Genomic DNA, 13,667 nt, shown 5'->3' with positions numbered 1-13,667 from the left:
TTATGCATATTTTATATATATGTGTGTGTGTGTGTGTGTGTGTGTATACTGTATATATACAGAGTCTACCTCTAATGTGCAATTTTTCCGAGCCTCTCAATAAGGTAATTTTTCTATACTTTTTCACGGTAGATAATGCAAATAGCCCTCTGTATTTAATCCTTCGTTTGTCTAATTTTTATTTGTTATCTGTTTGACATTTTCTTGCTACTGTAACACGTGAATTTCCCCGATGTGGGCTGAATAAAGTGAATCTAATCTAATCTAATCTAAACCCTTGAGAGGAACCAGACTTCTCTGGACTGGTCTCGGATTATAGCAGCAGTACACACTCACCAGAAATCCTCTCCCTCATCCAGGTCGGAGTCCCCACTGCTCTCACACTCTTCCACCTCAATGGTTTCATTCTTTGCTCTGGACACCCTCAGGCTTGGCACTAACATACTCTGGTCCACACCATACACACGTTCATACAGCAGCTCATACAGGATCGCTGAAACACACACACACACACATTTGAGTGGACTGCATCAACAGAAATCAATAGATGAACTGGATACGTCACTCACACTGGCACATAGCAGCATTTTTGACAGAAGATATCTGGTAAACACTGTCGTAATGGTTTCCATTGAGGAAGCAGAGCCGCACCTGGAACAAATTAACAATTAACTACAGTATATCACTTCTTTTATTAAGTAATAAATAATTGCCAGATATGCTGGTTAAAAACACTACTAGACAAGAAGAAAGGTACAAAAGCCTTTAAACTCAATCAGTCTATTGATCTGTCTGTCATCATTATAGTTGAGGAACAGCAATCCAGGAAGCCATCAATGACCTTCCATGAATGCTCGTGGGTGATTATAGCACACCAGAGGGACCAAACCCTCATCTGGTGGTGGGTACACATTCACCCCTTTGGGCAATTTAGAGTAGCCAATCAACCTAATCCGCATGTCTTTGGACTGTGGGAGGAAACCCATGCACGCACAAGGAGAACATGCAAACTCCACACAAAAAGGCCCCTGTCGGCCACTGGGCTCGAACCCAGAAACTTCTTGCTGTGAGGTGACAGTGCTAACCATTACACCACCGTGCCGCTAATCGATTGATCTACAGACAGATTTTAAAAAATAAAATAAATAATAATAATAATAATAATAATTTGCCAAAGTTGATGTGCTGCTCCCACAAAAGACAGTGCTATTCGACAAAAGAAAAACATAAACGCCTTTATACTGATTTGAAAAATCACAGACTAACTAACTAAAGGTTAACTTAACTGACTTTACTTATCAACCAATAAATAAATGATTCTATGAATAAATCACATTTGAAATGCCTCTTTCCCCTAATAAATCAGTGCTGCACAGCCTGCATTTGCCTACTGGAACCCGACTGGCTCTTATCTATCATGATGCAATAACACACACAATGTCACATACTCAAAACTGACTCAAATTATCCAGTCAGATGTTCAGCTTTGACACTTTCACCATTCTGTGCATACAAGTTACATTAATTTAATCATAAAATTACATGTTTGACTAATATTTTCATAAATAGATCTTCTAGATGTGCTGCAAACCTGATCAGGGTAGCCTTTCTGCGTGATGTTCACTGGAGGTTCTCCAGGCTGCTGATAGATGATAAAATCATGCCTAGAAGGAGGAACCATTAAGTTGCAGTGCTTAGGTATTGCAAGATGACATCATCTGAGCATACAAAAACATAAGTAAGGAATAAAACACTGTACCATGCTGTCATGGAAAAATAATCAACAATGTGTGATGAATGAGGTGTGATAAAGTAGAGTTACTGTTATCACCATGAAGTTCATTATTTTCCAATAACAGCATGTCCTGAAGTGTTTTATTTCTCTTATACCACAAGAATGTGGCAAGGATTAAATTTTTTATTGATTAAAGAACTAATCAAAAATCTACTTTCTTCTGTCTCAAAGTTAATAAAACACATAATCATGTTAACAAGACATTAAACAGCATAAACTCCTCTGTCCTGAAGATGATGTCGGAAAATGTAAAGTTACAGCTTTACTTCTGACCGTTACAAAGCACTGACACTGGAGACCCCTTCCATACATGTGACATAAAGTTACAGAAAACCTTCCCATAGCAATGATTTAAAAAAATCTATTTATATGCAATATCTTCCCTCCAAGTCACTGTGAATGAGCTGTTACTATAGAAACGAGAACATATTACAACGAGCACATTAATATAAACCTGTAATATAGCCTGTAGTCGGGACTACTTCCAGAGCTGTGCTGTTAATCAACGGTCTGACCAATCAGAATGAACAATTCAACAGCTCTGTAGTATAAAATAAAGTATTACATGGTATTAAAAATTATTACGTTTCAAATTTATAAGAATTACCATTGTCTAAATAAATAATAGGTGAAATATTCTTACTTATAGAGAACAGCCAGAGCACTTATTTCCACTTGACCAACCCAGCTCTAGAGACAGGAGAGGGGGGAAAAAAGAAAGAGAAAGTTACCCAAAATACTGCAGAAGCAAAGATACACTTACAGATGTATTTATGATTCTGTTACAATTTCTATAATTCTCATTATTACAACCCTGATTCCAAAAAAGTTGGGACAAAGTACAAATTGTAAATAAAAACGGAATGCAATAATTTACAAATCTCAAAAACTGATATTGTATTCACAATAGAACATAGACAACATATCAAATGTCGAAAGTGAGACATTTTGAAATTTCATGCCAAATATTGGCTCATCTGAAATTTCATGACAGCAACACATCTCAAAAAAGTTGGGACAGGGGCAATAAGAGGCTGGAAAAGTTAAAGGTACAAAAAAGGAACAGCTGGAGGACCAAATTGCAACTCATTAGGTCAATTGGCAATAGGTCATTAACATGACTGGGTATAAAAAGAGCATCTTGGAGTGGTAGCGGCTCTCGGAAGTAAAGATGGGAAGAGGATCACCAATCCCCCTAATTCTGCGCCGACAAATAGTGGAGCAATATCAGAAAGGAGTTTGACAGTGTAAAATTGCAAAGAGTTTGAACATATCATCATCTACAGTGCATAATATCATCAAAAGATTCAGAGAATCTGGAAGAATCTCTGTGCGTAAGGGTCAAGGCCAGAAAACCATACTGGGTGCTCGTGATCCTCGGGCCCTTAGACAGCACTGCATCACATACAGGCATGCTTCTGTATTGGAAATCACAAAATGGGCTCAGGAATATTTCCAGAGAACATTATCTGTGAACACAATTCACCGTCCCATCCGCCATTGCCAGCTAAAACTCTATAGTTCAAAGAAGAAGCCGTATCTAAACATGATCCAGAAGTGCAGACGTCTTCTCTGGGCCAAGGTTCATTTAAAATGGACTGTGGCAAAGTGGAAAACTGTTCTGTGGTCAGACAAATCAAAATTTGAAGTTCTTTATGGAAATCAGGGACGCCATGTCATTCGGACTAAAGAGGAGAAGGACGATCCAAGTTGTTATCAGCGCTCAGTTCAGAAGCCTGCATCTCTGATGGTATGGGGTTGCATTAGTGCATGTGGCATGGACAGCTTACACATCTGGAAAGACACCATCAATGCTGAAAGGTATATCCAGGTTCTAGAGCAACATATGCTCCCATCAGACGACATCTCTTTCAGGGAAGACCTTGCATTTTCCAACATGACAATGCCAAACCACATACTGCATCAATTACAGCATCATGGCTGCGTAGAAGAAGGGTCCGGGTACTGAACTGGCCAGGCTGCAGTCCAGATCTTTCACCCATAGAAAACATTTGGCGCATCATAAAACGGAAGATACGACAAAAAAGACCTAAGACAGTTGAGCAACTAGAATCCTACATTAGACAAGAATGGGTTAACATTGCTATCCCTAAACTTGAGCAACTTGTCTCCTCAGTCCCCAGACGTTTACAGACTGTTGTAAAGAGAAAAGGGGATGTCTCACAGTGGGAAACATGGCCTTGTCCCAACTTTTTTGAGATGTGGTGTTGTCATAAAATTTAAAATCACCTAATTTTTCTCTTTAAATGATACATTTTCTCAGTTTAAACATTTGATATGTCATCTATGTTCTATTCTGAATAAAATATGGAATTTTGAAACTTCCACATCATTGCATTCCATTTTTATTTACAATTTGTACTTTATCCCAACTTTTTTGGAATCGGGGTTGTATTGGATTTAATCATTTCTTTTTTAAGCTTGTTTTCAAATGTACAGTCTTGGTGTCATTAATTTTGAAAATGCATATTTTATATATATATATATATATATATATATATATATATATATATATATATATATATATATACACACACACACACACACTATTATATATAATGTTATATACTAAACAATAAAACACAAACATAAAACTGACAATAAAAATGAAAGTAAAAATCATTACAAGCCTCTCCTATAGGTTGACTGTTGCAAAAATCAGCATGAAGCTGAACACATGATGAAGCTAAATACAGTTCTAACAGGGGTGGCCCCTCATAAGAATACATTTTATGTATTTTATATAATATATAAATAAATAGAATAAATGGCATAGGGTTTACTTCTTTCAACTCGTTCCGTTACCTGAGGATCCTGAAGCATGTGCAGGTATTCCTCAAAATCGCCTTCGATAAACTAAATGCACAAAAAGCAGATCAGATTAATTCATATTCTCTCTGTCACACACACACATATGAATCCCAATTAAAATGTGTATAAAAATTAACGAGAATGGTTACAGTTCACACACCGATTCGTACAGGTCCCGCTCCTGTCTGAGGTATTTCACACACTCGGCCCGGACCTTGGTGTGCAGACTCTGACAGTGCAGCACCTGTGAAATGATATGGAGATGTAAGAAAGTGTACAAATACATACACACAGCAACTTAACATGGCATAAAAAAAAATTTCAAATAAATAAAACATAATTAGTCTTTGGACTCGGTCACGTGCTTTGTCAAGGATCTACACCTATATGGCTGTGATATGGCTTAAAATTTTTAGTGGTTTAAAAACAGCATGATATAAAAGCATATATATGATTTTGCTCCATCCACTCCAGGGCATGCTCCCAAAGTTTGAAAGCAGAGTTGTAGTGGAAAACTAGATCTTTTACTGAAACAATTTTGAAGCCTAATGATGCAATTTGAAGCAATTATGTGAAGATTTTGGTCCACATAATTACATAAACAGAATTTAGGTCCAACAGGCCAGAGTTTTTCAGAGTTGTTCTATTTATTATTGAGTTCATATATTAACCTGTTTTACTAGTAAATTTTAATAACTCCAAAACAAGTCGGACATAAATAATGTGAACTTTATTTGATCTGTAAATGGAAAGTTCAAGAATAAAAAGTTCTATGGCTCAAATAAATATACAAATAATTCCGTACTGCAAAAACCTGTGGAATTTATTTTGGGGAAAAAACATTGGAGAAACCCTTGTAATAGCCTTCAATTGCTCATTAGCTACATTAGCTTCAGGGCAAACCTGAAAACGCAAACAGGTAACACATAGGTAAAAAATCTGCGTTCAGAAATTGCATGCATATCCAATCCAGATGTGGGAGAGAAAAAAAAAAAATCACAGTGAACCAGCTGCACATAATCTAGATGTAAAACTCGATCATGGTCAAACAGGGGCTTAGGAAACAAGGAATACAAATACAGAAATACAAGCTAATCTATTTTTTTATTTATTTCTAAACACAATGGGCATCATTTATTAAGCTTTTAGTAAAGTTTTGTGGACATGTTCGTATAAGCCAAGCTTAAATAAAATTATCTAATGGATTTACAAATGTTTCAGAAACGCTGGGTTTCTTCAGAATCGCATGAGTATGTCATGATCATCCTTAAAGGAACAGTCCACCGTACTTCCATAATAAAATATGCTCTTATCTGAATTGAGACGAGCTGATCCGTACCTCTCCGAGCTTTGCGCGACCTCCCAGTCAGTCAGACACGCTGTCACTCCTGTTAGCAATGTAGCTAGGCTCAGCATGGCCAACGGTATTTTTTGGGGCTGTAGTTAGATGCGACCAAACTCTTCCACGTTTTTCCTGTTTACATAGGTTTATATGACCAGTGACATGAAACAAAGTTCAGTTACACAAATTGAAACGTGGCGATTTTCTATGCTATGGAAAGTCCGCACTATAATGACAGGCCTACTAACACCTTCTGCGCGCTTCAACAGCACATTGATACCTTCACTCCTGAGTGCAGGTATCAATGCACTGTCGAAGCGCGCAGAAGGTGTTAGTACGCCTGTCATTATAGTGCGGACTTTCCATAGCATAGAAAATCGCCACGTTTCAATTTGTGTAACTGAACTTTGTTTCATGTCACTGGTCATATAAACCTATGTAAACAGGAAAAACGCGGAAGAGTTTGGTCGCATCTAACTACAGCCCCAAAAAATACCGTTGGCCATGCTGAGCCTAGCTACATTGCTAACAGGAGTGACAGCGCATCTGACTGACTGGGAGGTCGCGCAAAGCTCGGAGAGGTACGGATCAGCTCATCTCAATTCAGAGAAGAACATATTTCATTATGGAAGTACGGTGGACTGTTCCTTTAAAGGAGATACGCAGATCCTTTATCTTTAAATAAATTTCTGAGTGGATAGTATCTCCATCCTTGACTCTTGTATGCTGCATAAATGGGAATTTAAAAATATATATATTTTTGAGAGTTAAAATCGACCGCAAAGTTGTCATTCGAGCTGCCCCGCTGAGCCAGCCAGCCCTGAGTGCGTGACATCACAGCGGGAACCGGTTTTAAGGCTGAGGCCTTTTACAGCTATAGACCGAAGTCATGTAAATAAACATTTATGGTGAAAGTAAGAAATACCGTTACCGACTTGCTCAACTAAGACTGATTTGACTTCACTGACTGTGGGTTGACTCTCATTAAAACAGGATAGGTGTTATAACTTATGCAACATACATGTACATGCATGCATTTTCAATGGTAAAACACTAATTAAATAATCAGATGAACTGAGAATCACATTCTGAAGCAAATTAAATAATCTTATACCGGTAACTTAAACACACAATACAAGTTACATGTATTAATCTAAATGCAGGTAAACAACGTGTTGTTTTTGTTGTTTTTTTTAAATCCAAATAAGAGTCGGCGCTTACCCATCTGTGCTCTCGCTTCTTGAAGGCCAATCTTGTGGCCGATTGTTTTGAAACAATCTTACTTTCAGTTGTTCGTTCAGTTCTCCGTTCATTTGCTTCTTCCACATAAGGGCGAGATGGCAGCAATATCCAGTTTAGAAATAAGACAGCTGCTCCACTCTTTCTCCATTCTCTCCATTACTGAGTACTCTGCCATTACTGCTCGGCTCAGGCAATTACTAAAACCCGGAATGGAACGGGATGTCACCGGTTTTAGCAACAACCGTGGGGAGGTCACTGCCCAAGTGATATGTCACATCCCGTTCCATCCCGGGTTTTACCAACAACCTTCGGCTCACACTCCGGGAAAAGTGGTACAACTAAATCACTTTTCTTTTTAAATAAATAAATAAATACTTGCCTTTGCTTGTAGTTTTATTTAATTGTTGGTACTGCACCCTCTTTCAATACGGGTTTATAACCAACGCTCCTCAACAGATCAGAGGTCTCGTACGAGTCTTCAGTAAAATGTGCAGAGCAGAGGAGAGACCACTTCATAGGCGCCCAATGTACCCGTGAACTTTTCGCAAAACGCGTCCAAATCTTTGCAGTTTGAACATTCTTGGGCCACGAATGCAACGTAAATCCACCTTCTGTCATGTTGCTGCACCGGCCAGCAACACATCTACGTGGCACAGCGATAAATTAGCTCAAAATGGAGAATTAAAGTTGCAGTCAGCTCTGTGTTTTAGTACAGCGGAAATGGCGATGAGACTGATAGACTTCCTGTTGTGACGTTACAGACTTCAAGGTCATTCACTCAGACCGCTACCTATATAAATCACTTTAATCATAAAAATTACTATATTAGATTTATTGTTAACGCTTAAAACTATTCCTGTGCTATTCTTGAGGTCTCAAGGCATTTATAAACGAAAGTGAAACCATGGCTCTGCTATATGCTTTAAAGCACAAAGTGCAATGCACCAAGCTCATTTGCATGTACAAACTCATTTGCATGTAGTGACGCCCACAAAACTCCATAAAAGGTCAAGTACACAGGCAGCTGGGAGCACAAAATGATCAGCGTTAAAGCTGAAACGCAGAAGTAGAGGTTATTCTGACTCACATCTATGGCAAAACAAAAGATTAAATATTATTATTATGTGAGCACTAAATTTTCCTCTGAAGTATTTGTTGATCTGCTCCCTATGCAGACAGGCCAGCCAATCCTCCATTTATATACCACCATTTCTTTTGTCATGATTGAATTATTAGTTTTGTCAGTTTTATCTGTCAGAAATTTACAGGTTTATGTTGGCTCAAATTCTTTCTTTTTTAAACAACTAGTTTTCAAAGTATTCTCGATGGTACTCTCAGTACCTGACCGAGTGAACAAGCATGAGGATGTGTTTTTGAGAGAGATTCCAAAGCTCTTCTATAAATTGACTCGGTCAACCCATTCTGTTAACCCTTTGTTTCCTGGAAATGTCCTACATCCTGATTTCAGAAGCCTGATCTTATAAGGAACTATTACATTTTGTTAATTTAAAAAATTAAGTTGAAAATGATTCAATGTACAGTTTACTGCCTGAATGTAAAAAAAAAATAAAATTAATAAATAAATACTTTCACAAGCGCAGCAGATTATTTATTTTCCATGTACTTAAACCACCCACACTTCCTACTGAAACTGGTTAACTAATCCTTTTTAATCCTTAACTTTACTCAGTTTTCATAAGAGACCACATAACAGTTAAGCTAGTTAGCTAATGATTTCAAATTATGAACAAACCCCTACGGACCACAATATCAATCTATCTATGTTTATTTTATTATTAAATAATTTTGTTTACCACAACGCAACATGCAGTGCGGATTGGCTTTACAGCTAAGCTAGGCTAAACTAAGCTATGCTAAGCTAAGCTAACTGTCAATTGTGTCCTGGGTTGCTATAAGCAACTTGCTAAAGCCACTAGTAGCTAATTTGCCAGTCATATTACATGGTAATGATTGAGGACAGAGAAAACAAACAAAAAAGTAATTCCGACATAAATGAAACCGAATAAAACAAATATTAAAAATCAAGCAGTTACTTGGTAACGAATAAATAGAATTATAACGCATCTGTTTGCCAGCTAGCTAGCTATATTTGCTAACCCATTAAGCTAGCTGTTAAGCCTCAACTCTTTAATCGAACCTCTGAGGCAACTCGCTCTGTATTATTGTTTATTATTGTTGTTTGATTTTTCACCCATGCTCAGAGATGATGTTGTTTTTCAGTGTGTGAGTAAAATGAGAAGCAAATACAGTTTTATGTGTTTTTGTTGGAGTTTCTAATCGGACTGACCTGCTCAGCCACGGCTCTGAATAAACACGAGCCGTCCTTGGCTATCTTCTTGCGGTAGAGTCCCTCTGCCTTCAGCTGCTCGTCCATGAGTTTCTCCACACTTTTCTCGTCATTCTGCTGCATGTCTGCTCCTGAACGACTCTCAATGACGAGACAATAAAGTAAAAGGGATGTCTGCGTGGAAATTCTTATATTTTTGAGCTACATATTGAACAGTGAGACGAATAAAGCCGGGACACACACGCACGCACGCACAGAGGGTTAGGAGTCACTTTCGTTTTCGGTGAATCGTTGATGGAGAAAAGAAAGGAAAGTTTCACAGATCGGCAGGGGGGCGGACAAAAGCTATTGCTCAGGAAACCAGACTGAAAGAACTGAATTAGATTTACGATAAGTCATTCTAAAAACAATAAAATATTCATTAGTGTTGATTCTGAGAGCTGTGTTTGATTGACTCATTTTAGGATTCGACTCATTTCAGTGACTCGAGTGTTCTTCAGAGCGACGCCCACAGATTTTGTGCCTTTGTCTAAAGAATAACATGCAGTAGAACATCTAGTGCACTCACAAAATCCCACAATGCACTGCAATACACTCCATAGCCAAAAGTATGTTATGTGGACACATGACCATCACATCTTCCCCAAAATGGTGCCACCCACAAAGTTGGAAGTACACAGTTGTGTAGAATGTCTTTGTACGCTGAAACATTACAATTTCCCTTCACTGGAACTAACAGGCCCAAACCTGTTCCAGCCTGATAATGCCCCATGCACAAAGCAAGCTCCATGATGACATGGTTTGCCAAGTTTGGAATTGAAGATCTCCAGTGTCCTGGCCAGAACTCCGACCTCAACCCCACTGAACACCATTACGATGAACTGGAACACCGACTGCACCCCAGACCTCCTCACCCAACATCAGTGCCTGGCTTCACATCCTGTTGGAAGACTTTGCCTGCAAATCTGTTTGGAAGTTATGGATGAAATGTTCCACATATAAATCATCTCATCTCATCTCATCTCATCTCATCTCATCTCATCTCATCTCATTATCTCTAGCCGCTTTATCCTGTCCTACAGGGCAAGCTGGAGGCAAGCTGGAGCCTATCTCAGCTGACTACGGGCGAAAGGCGGGGTACACCCTGGACAAGTCGCCAGGTCATCACAGGGCTGACACATAGACACAGACAACCATTCACACTCACATTCACACCTACGGTCAATTTAGAGTCACCAGTTAACCTTACCTGCATGTCTTTGGACTGTGGGGGAAACCGGAGCACCCGGAGGAAACCCATGCGGACACGGGGAGAACATGCAAACTCCACACAGAAAGGTACTCGCCGGCCACGGGGCTCGAACCCAGACCTTCTTGCTGTGAGGCGACAGCGCTAACCACTACACCACCGTGCCGCCCTATTATTATTATTATTATTATTATAACCCCGATTCCAAAAAAGTTGGGACAAAGTACAAATTGTAAATAAAAATGGAATGCAATAATTTACAAATCTCAAAAACTTATATTGTATTCACAATAGAACATAGACAACATATCAAATGTGAAAAGTGAGACATTTTGAAATTTCATGCCAAATATTGGCTCATTTGAAATTTCATGACAGCAACACATCTCAAAAAAGTTGGGACAGGGGCAATAAGAGGCTGGAAAAGTTAAAGGTACAAAAAAGGAACAGCTGGAGGACCAAATTGCAACTCATTAGGTCAATTGGCAATAGGTCATTAACATGACTGGGTATAAAAAGAGCATCTTGGAGTGGCAGCGGCTCTCAGAAGTAAAGATGGGAAGAGGATCACCAATTCCCCTAATTCTGCGCCGACAAATAGTGGAGCAATATCAGAAAGGAGTTCGACAGTGTAAAATTGCAAAGAGTTTGAACATATCATCATCTACAGTGCATAATATCATCAAAAGATTCAGAGAATCTGGAAGAATCTCTGTGCGTAAGGGTCAAGGCCGGAAAACCATACTGGGTGCTCATGATCTTCGGGCCCTTAGACGGCACTGCATCACATACAGGCATGCTTCTGTATTGGAAATCACAAAATGGGCTCAGGAATATTTCCAGAGAACATTATCTGTGAACACAATTCACCGTGCCATCCGCTGTTGCCAGCTAAAACTCTATAGTTCAAAGAAGAAGCCATATCTAAACATGATCCAGAAGCGCAGATGTCTTCTCTGGGCCAAGGCTCATTTAAAATGGACTGTGGCAAAGTGGAAAACTGTTCTGTGGTCAGACGAATCAAAATTTGAAGTTCTTTATGGAAATCAGGGACGCCATGTCATTTGGACTAAAGAGGAGAAGGACGACCCAAGTTGTTATCAGCGCTCAGTTCAGAAGCCTGCATCTCTGATGGTATGGGGTTGCATTAGTGCGTGTGGCATGGGCAGCTTACACATCTGGAAAGACACCATCAATGCTGAAAGGTATATCCAGGTTCTAATCTAGAGCAACATATGCTCCCATCCAGACGACGTCTCTTTCAGGGAAGACCTTGCATTTTCCAACATGACAATGCCAAACCACATACTGCATCAATTACAGCATCATGGCTGCGTAGAAGAAGGGTCCGGGTACTGAACTGGCCAGGCTGCAGTCCAGATCTTTCACCCACAGAAAACATTTGGTGCATCATAAAACGGAAGATACGACAAAAAAGACCTAAGACAGTTGAGCAACTAGAATCCTACATTAGACAAGAATGGGTTAACATTCCTATCCCTAAACTTGAGCAACTTGTCTCCTCAGTCCCCAGACGTTTACAGACTGTTGTAAAGAGAAAAGGGGATGTCTCACAGTGGTAAACATGGCCTTGTCCCAACTTTTTTGAGATGTGTTGTTGTCATGAAATTTAAAATCACCTAATTTTTCTCTGTAAATGATACATTTTCTCAGTTTAAACATTTGATATGTCATCTATGTTCTATTCTGAATAAAATATGGAATTTTGAAACTTCCACATCATTGCATTCCGTTTTTATTTACAATTTGGACTTTGTCCCAACTTTTTTGAAATCACAGTTGTATTATTATTATTATTATTATTATTATTATTATACTTTGATAAGGGAGTCTATGGCAGACTTGAAAATAGAAAGCTTTGAATACATTTGATGAAATTTGGCATAGTGATAGAGAACATCATCATCATCCTTTATTTAACCAGGTAAAAAAAAAAACCTCATTGACATTAAAATCTCTTTTTCAAAAGTTACCCAGCCAAGAAAGCAGCGACAATTGTTATAACAGTAAAATACCAGCAATACAAACAACAGTCTCAGCTGCCTACACAGTAATTTTGGTGTATGCCACCCAAGCTCTCAAGTACTACCAATAGGTCAAATATGGACACTTTTATAAGAATAACACCACAGCCTAGACTCCCATTGACATTATTGTCATAGACTCCCATATCAAAGTATTAGAAGAAGAAGAGTTTTCAGTCAAGCCATCAGTCAAGTTGAGTTTGTCAATATGTTTATGAATCAGTGTAAATAGTACCAGTAGCTGCATCAGTGTCTAGCTAGCTTGGCTTTATCTCTCTCTCTCTCTCTCTCTCTCTCTCTCTCTCTCTCTCTGTGTGTGTGTGTGTGTGTGTGTGTGTGTGTGTGTGTGTGTGTGTGTGTGTGTGTGTGTGTGTGTGTGTGCACGCGCAAAAGAGAGAAGGGATTAGTGGTATAAAAATGAGGATGTGGTTCCTGTGTGCACGCGCAAAAGAGAGAAGGGATTAGTGGTATAAAAATGAGGATGTGGTTCCTGTCCAGCAGCTGTTACACATCCTGGTCCTGAAAAACAGAGAGACCAAGAGAAAAATCAGAGAAACAGAGATCCAATGAAACAGTGATGCTCGCTCTGAGGTAAGTGCAATCAAAATGTTAAAAATTTTTATACCACAGTGAATCTGATTGGTCAGAAGGTGGTGATTAATTTTCTATAACAGCAGATCTGACAGTAGTACACCTGCAAATCACAGGTTTATATTAATGCGCTCATTCTGATACCTTATTGTTTCTATAGTAAGAGCTTAACCTGAAAACATGTAACTGTTGATATGGTTGTAATGAAGTTTTCTGTTAGATGTTTATTTTACATTTATGGAAGGAGTCTCCAGTGTCGGCAC

At 38.8% G+C, this 13,667-nt stretch overlaps 1 protein-coding gene across 2 annotated transcripts in view; it reads right to left on the bottom strand.

Moving 5' to 3' along the window:
- The window catches only part of otud4 (OTU deubiquitinase 4), a 32,216-nt gene extending 22,394 nt beyond the window's left edge, over positions 1-9,822 (bottom strand). The window contains exons 1-7 of one of the 2 annotated variants that reach the window (XM_060937758.1): positions 9,520-9,822; positions 4,788-4,871; positions 4,622-4,672; positions 2,439-2,485; positions 1,592-1,664; positions 570-651; positions 337-493 (exon numbers count right to left, since the gene is read on the bottom strand). In XM_060937758.1, coding sequence (XP_060793741.1) covers positions 337-493; positions 570-651; positions 1,592-1,664; positions 2,439-2,485; positions 4,622-4,672; positions 4,788-4,871; positions 9,520-9,642 — 617 coding nt within the window. In that variant the 5' untranslated portion in view covers positions 9,643-9,822. The remainder of the gene's footprint in view (positions 1-336; positions 494-569; positions 652-1,591; positions 1,665-2,438; positions 2,486-4,621; positions 4,673-4,787; positions 4,872-9,519) is intronic. The other variant, XM_060937757.1, reaches the window with a different exon arrangement.
- Positions 9,823-13,667: the final 3,845 nt, after the last annotated feature.

Source organism: Neoarius graeffei, chromosome 13 (genome assembly GCF_027579695.1).
Source record: "Neoarius graeffei isolate fNeoGra1 chromosome 13, fNeoGra1.pri, whole genome shotgun sequence".
NCBI classification, from domain to species: Eukaryota; Metazoa; Chordata; class Actinopteri; order Siluriformes; family Ariidae; genus Neoarius; species Neoarius graeffei.
This window is presented reverse-complemented; position numbering and strand designations above follow the sequence as displayed.